This window comes from Cervus canadensis, chromosome 21, assembly GCF_019320065.1.
Source record: "Cervus canadensis isolate Bull #8, Minnesota chromosome 21, ASM1932006v1, whole genome shotgun sequence".
Classification (NCBI taxonomy): domain Eukaryota; kingdom Metazoa; phylum Chordata; class Mammalia; order Artiodactyla; family Cervidae; genus Cervus; species Cervus canadensis.
This window is the reverse complement of record NC_057406.1, coordinates 51,793,764-51,804,037: the sequence shown is the minus strand read 5'-3', so window position 1 is coordinate 51,804,037 and position 10,274 is coordinate 51,793,764. Positions and strand designations below refer to the sequence as shown.

Here is a 10,274-nt window from a genome sequence, read left to right as displayed (position 1 = left end):
ATATGGAGGCTGAGAAGTCTCACACGCTACCTGCCACCTGCAAGGGGTCAACAAGACTAAAATATGCACCTCTGCACATCGACCAGGCCCAACAACACAGCATCAGTGAAACTTAGCACTGAGTTCTCAGCATCACCAACATGAGCCCTGAAGTACATTCAGTTCTCAGGCAAATGAGCCCGAAACTACCATTCAGTAAGAAGGCACAACACAGTGGATATTAATACCTTTTAATGTTTCACATTGTTTTTCTTTTTTTTTCTTCCAGAAGATTTATAACAAAAATACATGGAATTTAATGAGTTTCAATATACCAGGCAATTACAGAGACAAGTCTATAAAGTGGGATTCTTCTTGTGGGGGCAGAATATTCCATTCCACGAAGAAGACAGAATCACAACATGATTAGGCTTGATCACCCTGTACTGCCTGTGTTTTAGTTTCAGAGATTGGCAGACTTGGAAAGGGGAAAAAAAAAATTTTTTTTAAATAATAAATAAAACCGAACACAGTTAGCTGCCTCAACTCCCCTCTCTTTTTCCTTTGCCCTTCTCTCCACACAACCAGATGGGGCGGGGTGAGGCAGGGCCGTGGGACAGACGAGGTCAGGGGCCCTTGCTGACCGACTGCTGGGCGGACACCGAGTTCCCTGAGGTGATTGAGAAATGTCCTTGGAATCAGCCGCTCAGTGTTGTGGCTGAGACACACACAGAGGGAAGACCCCGAAAGGGGGCTGGGAGCCTACAAGAACTGCTGGTGGGAGGCCTGCCGTCCACAGCACGTTTAACACCCTACTTCTGTAGAGGGGAAACGGCCTAGGTGTAACGCACTGTCAGTAGCTGTAGCCGGAAATCTCTAACTGCAGGGTTAATACCTCTTTGCGATAATCCGAGTTGGAATGCTGGCAGAGCATCAACACTTCTGCCCAAATTCCACCAAGTATGGTCAGCAGAAAAAGTCAAAACCACTTGGTTTTTAAATGAAAATCCTTCACATCCACCTGTGTTCAAAAATAATAAATTATGATATTAACAGCTTCCTTTTAAAAACAAAGCAATGACCACAAGAGTTAAATTGTCAAGTGTAGAAAGACTTTTTTCCTATGAACGTAGTTCTCGAAGGAATAGATACCTAACACACATGGAAAATAAAGCTGTGGTATCTTGTAATTTCAGCTTAAAGCAAAAGCTACTCCCCAAAACAGTTTTAAACAAGCGCTAAATGTTTTCCATTGCAATACATCTCAGCGCACTTAGACCAGCACACAACAGACTAAATAATGACATTTTTTTGTTTTTCCCCATTTCAGGTGTACATCTGCCTCCATGATGAGGAACGGTGGAAATCACACTATACTACCAAGTTCTCTGCAGTGCAAGACTCCTTCAAATAGGGTGGCCAGGTAGCCACTGCCTTTTCTAAACAGAACTAAAAGCAATCACCAGTGGTGTGGCACGTGAGCAAACTGGCCAGCCGTGCTTCCCTTGTTCTGGGAGGAGACTTGGGCCACAGGGCAGTCTCTCCAGGGACAAGCCTGGGAGCTTCCCCATGCCTTCCCGGCGACGAGACGCTTGTATTTGCACATGGTAGCCATGACTTGCTTTTGGACCAAAACTGTTTGCTATCATTTCTAGTATCACTAACACCGAGGAGAAAAAGTGAAAAAAAGAACCAACATTAGAAAGCTTGACGGTGAGTCTAAGAAAACCCACAAAGGAAAGGCCAAGAGAAAACTGCCTTGACGGTTCCATCACCACCCACCACGAGGGGCTTGGGGCTGGTGACTTCATGGACGCATCGCTCCGATGCTCTGCCAAAAGCCAGTTTTGAGTCCATCATGGTGACCCCAATGAAGTGCTGCCTGCCTTCCACGAATCACCTCCCACCCGTGAGATCCAAGGGGGCCTTGGGGAGTGTAAGCACGGGACACGCAGGTGCCAAACCCGAGAGCCTTTTGCAGCACTTCGCCTTGGACTTGGGCAAGAAACACACCGGTGGTTTGGAGTCTAGGCGGCAGCATCTACACTGGGGCTTAACCTCAGCAACCGGTCTGGAGGATGTTTCCCCCGGAGCGCTTGGTCACCGACAGAGTCGTGAACACCTGCAGGGGTGGAGACAACACGAGAGGTTCAGACACTGGGACGAAAGTCAGCAGGGGAGTTGAGATAACAGCACTCGTACAAAGAATGACGTGGCCGAGTACTTAGAATGTATGCAAGAGAGGAGCGATACGACCAAGGCAAGCATTTCACCTAGGTCAAACAGAGAAAACGCAGGGTCTAGCTAATAAAGCACTTATTAGCATGCGATTTATGAAGTGGTTAAAACAATCTCCCTCGTTGCTTATTAATTCTCTACAAGAAACATGCCATGAAATATTCTGGATACAAAGAAGGGAATAAAGTGTACTATTCCAAACACCCTTGTGCCCACCCAGCTCAGAGAGCCTCATGATGTGGTTACAGCCCCGTGTGTCCCCCTTCCTGAGCTGATCCTCAGCTCTCTCCCTTGAGACACGCTTATCAGGATCTCCTTCAGTCGACTACTCCCTTTCAGGCAGACTGAGTCAGCTGGAGAGATCCCCTGAGGCTGGGCCTCCCCAGCCACCGTCTCTCCTGAGCGCCATGACAATGAGCCCGGACCCACACCTCTTCACTTGACTCTGTCCGGCACTGACCCTCCGTCTTCCCGGAACCAGCTCCTCCCGGCGATCGGCAGCACCGCTACGTGGCTGCTCAGGCCGTGCGCTTGGAACTGGTTCTCGGTCCCTCTACTTACACCCTGCTGATACATCATCCATTCCTAAGTCTTAAGTACCTTGCTTCTTCTCTGTCAAATCTGAGCCTTCTTCGTGTTCACACTACTGTGATATTTCTGTTTCCAAAACAAATGGTGCCTTCACCTCCCTGTGATGACCCTGTATGGACATATGTTATCCACTCCTGCCCCACTGGACATGGATGTGGGGACAGGGGCTTGCTCTGGCCAAGGTGGGGAAGTGGAAAGCATCACTTGTGAACACCAGCCCTGAGCACCAAGGCGCTTTTCCTGCACTCCCGTCCCTCTGCCATTCAGCCACAGTGGCCCCAGAAGCTGCCCCACCAGCTGGGTCCTGGAGTGACAACGGCATGGGAGCTGGGCTGCAGCTGATCCGTGATGACTTCAAAGCCCCACCAGGCATACGGGCAAAAACAAAACCACACCCAAACTGACTATCCACACTGCTGCGGCATGAAAACATAAAGTAATTTTGTGTTTAGCAATGTGGGAGACCTGGGTTTGATCCCTGGGTTGGGAAGATCCCCTGCAGAAGGGAAAGGTTACCCACTCCAGTATTCTGGCCTGGAGAATTCCATGGACTGTATAGTCCATGGGCTCACAAAGAGCTGGACACGACTGAGAGACTTTCACTTCACTTCAGCGAGCCAGTGAGTGTCTCACTGAGACAAGAAGCCATGGCTGATCTGGGAGGGTCCCCAGTGAAGCAAGACTTAATGTCAGCACACCTGGACACCCTCTTTGGTCAGCTGCATCTTTGATTCTCAAGAAATATCTAGTTTCCTGATTTTTAATACAGAAAGGAAAGCACAAGAAATTGAGGCCATTTCGACTTCTAAAGGTCAAAGCAATAGGAATCAGCATCAAAAATACTTGTGAGTAAGAGGAAAACACTTCTGTGTAAAGGAGGAACAATACTGGGAAAAATCCTTAGTCTATTTAGCCTTAAAGCAGTGACAAAGCCTTTTTTCCCCCTCTATGCCAATTTATCAGCAGCACCGCAAAAAAGTCAGACCCAAGTAATAATGGCTAGTAAAACATTTAAAGTATGAACCCAGAAGAAAATGTGAGAACAATTCACATTCCCAAAAATAATAATTATAAGAAGTTCATCCTTATTAACAAAGATATGTGAAAAAGCTTGAAATAGTCCTTTCTTTTAGACTTATTACAGAAAAATTACACTGAATTTTGCAACATTTTCATGAGCACTCCAATTCAAAGCTGATGATACTGTAAACTAGTACAACTCTTTTTTGAAGAGCAATATAACTCCTTTGTTTAAAAAAAATGTGTGACTGTAGATGAGAACAGCAAGATAATATGCAATAATGAAAATAGCTGTGTTCAGATGCTGGTATTACAGGCAATTTAAAATACCATCAAGCAAGTTCGCTTTCCAATTTTTTAAAGGAAGAAAAATAATGAGCAAGGGAATATATGAAAGCAAATTTCACGCTTGTGAATTTGCAAGCTTATGTTTTATTTCTCAGGAATTAATTTAGAAATAGAACTTGTACGATGTGTGGATAAAAAACTAAACCCATCAAAAATGGAAAGAAATGAAAGAGAAAGAAAGAGCTCTTATCTATTTCTCTTCTACTGGAAACATGTTAAAGACACAGGGGAAGCCAAACCGCCATTTGGCGGTTAGTCTATATGGAAAAAAACTTAGTCTATGTGGAAAAAAACAAACAGGGTCAATTCCTACACGGGTCTTATACGCACAGACCTGGTTTACAATTGTCCTAAAAATATACTTTAAAAAAATGAGCAGAGGCAGCTTTTTGATCCCAGGACAAAGAACACTCTCACAAAAGGGTAAATAAACACTGTGGGAGGCATATACATCTCTTACCCCGCCAACCGCTCTGAGCCTTACAAGATCCCCTCACCCCATTCACTGTAGACTGTGATTATGTTGACTGTTAATGAAACGAAACTTTTGATGTTTGGCACAAATTCATTTAAGACATTTCACAGGTCTTGTCTCTGATGCTCCTTCTTCTTAAGCCATTATTTTTTCTCTACAGATAAACTTAATTAGTTGAAATTACTACTCAAAATCACATGTGATCAGTTTCCTCCTACTGCTGCTTAGATGTCCAGGATAAATAACCACCACACCAGCCTCAAACTGAATAACACTCGTGCGTCAATGACGCCTCAGGCCTTGAGACGCCCCCTCTCACCGACCCCGAGGGGCGTCCAGTCAAAACACCAGCAGTCTCTCCTCCTCCCACAGCAACTCCGGAAGGAAACCCTGTGCAAACTATTTTCCTCCAAAAAAGCAAAGCCTCCACTGAGGAATGCATCAATTCCTGTAGGCAACTACTTCGGAGCCAAAGGTTGTGTAATCAATCACCCAGTTCTTTTACTGAAATGGCACAAACACCCACAGCTGGTGTGCACTGCGGCAGCAGTCCTGAGGGCCGTCAGGTCCCCGAACAACCCTCATCTCGGCCGCACAGGCTTCTCATACTCCGCGCTCCCTCGGACGGGCTGCCACGAACGCGTTCTTCTCTTGTGCGAGAACTGCCCTGCGGCCCTCCTGCCCCAAACGCCCCTGTGCACTTGTCCTGAGCCTGGGACCCACCACGCAGACGTGTGCCCGGCCCTCCCCGCCAGCCTCGCTGCTCCGACTCCAAGCCCTGCTGCCCCCCAGCACTCAGCCCGGAGCGAGGCGCGCGGCTGCGTGGCAAACGCACTCAGGAGACAGCGGCAGCAGGTCTCAATCTCACTGACCAGTCGCCACCTTGGAGACAAGACGAAGAGAAAAGCCCTGTGAAAAGAGTGCATGTTCACCTCCGAGCTTCAAAGTCAGAAGAGAAACAGCAGATGGAGATGCACAGCGGCACAGGCTTAAAGAGGGTTTCCCGCACGCCCGGCCACCGCGGGGACAGGCCTCTGGCTGCCCTCTGCGGGCCTGGGCTTCAGGAGGATGCCTGCCTTCTCCAGCGCACCTCTGCCCAGCGGGCAGTCAGCCTGCAGACAGCGCCGCGTGCTGCCACCGGGTCACGACACGACACGACCCAGTGAGGCAGCAGGAGCCATGCTCACGGCAGCCTTTCTACCAGTCTGCTGAGAACCAGATTCAGATTAAAAACCTAGACCCTCGCAAAACCAAGCTGGGAAGGGATGTCTTTATCCCAGTTGAGCATGACTTGTTTTAAACTATCCTAGACTTTTAACCACACCCACCGTCGTGGGTTGAATAAAGTCCTCCAGAAAGAGAAGCTCAAGTCCCAGGCCCCAGAACCGGTGAACGTCATGACCTTGGTTGGAAACAGGGTCTTCGCAGATGTAACCAAGTGAAAATGAAACCATGCTGGATCAGCGGGGCCCTAACCCATGACCTGACAGTAGAAGGGGAATCTGGACCCAGACACACAGCAGGCAAGGCCACATGAAGCCAGAGGCAGAGGCTGGAGCAATATGTCTACAAACTGAGCAAAGTCAGAACTTGCCGGCAACCGCAGGGTCTGTAAAGGCAAGGCAGGCCTCGTCTCCAGAGGCCCTGGAGGGAGCGCGGCCCTGCTTTCAGACCCTGGCCTCCAGCACTCTTAGAGAAGACATTTCTGTTGTTCCCAAACGCCTAAGCTGCAACAGTGTGTAATGTCAGCCCCAAGAAACTAACACGCTGTTTTTGAAAAAGAATGAAACTAACTGGTTCCTCTCCTTCCCTAGACGGTCTTACTCCTGACACTGAATAAAACATACACTGCACAATCTTCAAGAGCTTTTTAAAATCTATTCTGTTGTCAATTTTTATGTATCATTTTTGAAATTCAGTTTTACTTCACAAAAACAAATTTTCAAAAACAAAACAAAACAACATATATAAAGTTTTCTGTGAATCATGCCCTGGTCACTAAACAGGTGCATATTAGTATAGAGGAAGACACTCAGGGAAAAGACAGAGCAAAAGGAAACGAGAACATTCTTCCAGGCTGCATTCTCAGCTCGGTACCTAAGCCTCTGGATGACTCCAGGTTCTCCAGTGTAGACATGTCTCTGGCCTACAAGCCTACCCAGCAGTAGCACAGTGCGTGAGTGGCTGGCGGATGAGCACTGACAGGCGCGGAGAAACAGGGACACCCAGAGGCCCCACAGGGGAATCCCAGTCCTACTGTCATCTGCTTCATCCTTCACAAGCTTCACTTTCACCTTCACTCTCTGACGCTGAAAGCTAACAAGGGGACAACGTCACTGGCCCCAGGGAGCTCAGGGACAACAGGACTGGTGCTCTTTTTGAGTATGAATGTCATCATCAGCTGACTGCCATGCAAATGATTTATGACACATGATAAATAAACGATCTTTAGCACACCCGTATAAATCCCTCTCACCGTTTTTACTGCTCAGCAGCACGACAGTGCTATCTAGTGGGCTTCCCAGGTGCTGCAGTGGTTAAGAATCCACCTGCCAGTGGAGGAGACACAAGAGGCTCGGGTTCAATCCCTGGATCGGGAAGATCCCCTCGAGTAGGAAATGGTAACCCACTGCAGTATTCCTGCCCGGAGGATCCCATTGTCAGAGAAGCCTGGTGGGCTGCAGCCCATGGGGGTCACAAAGAGTCAGACGCGACTGAGCACACACAGACAGGCACTATCTAGCCTTAACTGAAAGTGTGGAGACGCACCTCTGCGCAAACGGGGTGGATTCCAATGGTGCTGTCCAGCTGGTCTTTGGTCAGCCCACATTTGAGCGCCGCTGCGAAGCCCTGGGTCACTTCTCCAGCATTTGGACCCAGTACGTGGAAGCCCACAACACGTTCCTAAGATACAAAAAGTGAGACAATTATGTAGAATTTTCCCTCCTTAACAGCCTGGAATATTTTTCCAGTCTAATCTAAAAAAAAAAAACCCATTCAGAGATACTGATGCTTGCTGCTGAAAACTGTGTAGGCTGAGGTACTGCAACACGGGCTAATACAGAACTGTGGTCACATTAAGCAAGAAGGAAGAGAAAGAACCAGCCACAGGTGATGATGAGGAAAAACACCTTGGAAAAGCAGAAGTGTGTGCAATCCCGTAAGCACCAAAATGTTCTGGAAAGTGTTTTCAAAGGGCTGTTCAGTGGTGCCCTCATCTCTATCCGGTTATCTCAAAGCTCCAGGTAAACTACCTGTGGTAGCTGAAACATTTAAGAGCAGCCATTCAAATTAAAAAACCATTTAAACTGAAGTTTGGGGCGTAGACAGAAGAACCTGAGAGCCTTCCAAATGTGAAAACATTTTTGAAAGCAAGAGAAAAATCTGGCAATTCTGAAATACCTATGTGGGAATCATTTTGGATAAATGCTAAATCCAAACTCAGGCTTCCCCTGCCAAGAGCAGGGAAACCTGTTGCATTCTACTGTGCAGACTTTCCGAGCTCTGGGCTGGCCCATCCAATCCAACCCTCTTGTAACAGACGAGGCAGGTCAGGCAATGAGGCAGAGAGCCTTATCTGATGTTCAGTGGCTCCCTGAAAACAGTCAGGAAGGGCCTTCTGTATGTAATCCACTTATGTTAGACTCTTGCTTTATTCATTTTGGCAATCAGGAGTTGTGCATATGGATAAATAAAGCACAAAATACACTGGCTCTTAAAATAAACTAGATTTAAATGCAATAATATGGATAGATCTCAAAAAGCAAGATTAAAAAGGAAAAGGTACAGGATTCTATTTAGCTGAGGATACCACCTTTCTTTAAACCATGATGTATGATGTTTACGGGACATAATAGGCAGCAAATATATAAAAGTGTGAACAGTGAGATAGCCCAACTTGAGAGTGTGGCCTCTGGGGCAGGGAAGGAATGGGGTGGAGGACCAAGAAGGAATGTGAAAGACGACTAGGCTGGAGGTAACAGCAAGGATTCTAGTTGCCTTGGACTGAATTTCAGCTCCTAGCACAATTAACTTCCACACTTCAGCTTCCTTACCTATAAAATGGGGATAACAATAGCACAGTACCTCACAGGATTATACAAGGATTAAATAAGTTAGTACTTGAAGATGATTAAGCAATGGCTAGCACATTTTACATATTCAATAAGTAAATATAGCCTATTATAAACTGCGAGCTTCCCCAGTGGCTCAGGGGTAAAGAATCTGCCTGCCAAGGCAGGAGATCAGAGTTTGACCCCTGGGTGGGGAAGATCCCCTGGAGGAGGAAATGGCAACCCACTCCAGTATTCTTGCCTGAAAAATTCCAAGGACAGAGGAGCCTGGCAGGCTATAGTCCATGGGGTCGCGAAGAGTAGGACACGACTGAGCACATACACATTATAAACTGCCTCTATGACGTAAATGTCTCTCTCTCATAAGAGAAGTTTTGGGCAAGTACACCAACATGTTAACAGTCAGAGTCTGCAGTAGGTACTTGCCTTATTCCTTTCTGCAAATTTCAAACATACTGTGTATAAAAAGCATAGCATACAAAAAGAATAAAAGCCTAGCAAGCAAGTACTATTTAAAACCAAGCACATTCAGTCACTCTGAAGTGACCGAACTCAAAATGAATATAACCTGCCCCAAGGATGGTCAAAAACCAGAAGCAAGCTTTTATATAAGATGGCTTATGACAAAAGAGCAATGACAAGTATTCATCTCTTGTAATACTGTCTTTGTTTATGAAAATAATTGACAGCAATACCATCCAACAACAATACCATCCTCAGTTATTTTAATTAAAATGAGTTTTCACTGGTAGTGTAAGTTATTTTTCATATTATATAAAAAAATGCCATTTGAACAAATGACACAGCAGTAAAAGAAAAAAGAACCAGAGAACTGGGTACAGCTAAAATAGATTGGCTTGACAGAAAGGAAATTTTTGAGGTTTCACTGACTGCTGTATGCAAATGAAGCATCTCCTACTAGACATCAGACTGCCAGCGTGAATGTCTGACATTCTCTCCTTTCGTCTGTAGTAGCATGGTATCTAATGCATACTCATACAAATGACTATTAAAACTATGTCTAAAAGGACAAAACTCTACATAAAACTGTTCTCTATGTCAATTCTGTATAGCTTGCTGAGGTAATCCTAGCATGTCCATTTATTAAATGCATCTATTGATGACCTTTTTTGTAGGGAATCCAGGTTTTTCTAGAACCCTGGGCTCTACAAAAAAGCAATCTGCAACTGGGTTACTGTGTAGAGCAGTAGTTACTAAACCAATACATCACTTAATCATACTCAAATCCCAAAATGAAAAAAATGAATTCATTAGGCTTTTAACATATGGATTCTTTTAGTTGTTTATATTTCTACTGGGGATACTTTTTGAAAAAGTAAGATCTCAACTAAGTTAAAAATATACCAATGCTCATTAAGATTCAACCCACAAAGGTAAGGGAGACCAAAAGGTACAGACTTCCAGCTACAAAATAAATAAGTCACCATACAGTCAAGTACAGTGTGGGGAGCACAGTAATGATGTAATAAATTTGAATGGTGACAGATGGTAACTAGAGTTATCATGGTGATCATCTGAAATGTACAGAA

General features: G+C 45.7%; 1 protein-coding gene across 3 annotated transcripts in view; it reads right to left on the bottom strand.

Moving 5' to 3' along the window:
* Positions 1-214: 214 nt before the first annotated feature.
* The window catches only part of TXNRD1 (thioredoxin reductase 1), a 59,598-nt gene continuing 49,538 nt past the window's right edge, over positions 215-10,274 (bottom strand). For all 3 annotated transcript variants that reach the window (XM_043440147.1, XM_043440148.1, XM_043440149.1), the window contains 2 exons: positions 7,421-7,555; positions 215-2,101 (listed from right to left, as the gene is read on the bottom strand). In XM_043440147.1, the coding sequence (XP_043296082.1) occupies positions 2,039-2,101; positions 7,421-7,555 (198 nt within the window). In that variant the 3' untranslated portion in view covers positions 215-2,038. The remainder of the gene's footprint in view (positions 2,102-7,420; positions 7,556-10,274) is intronic.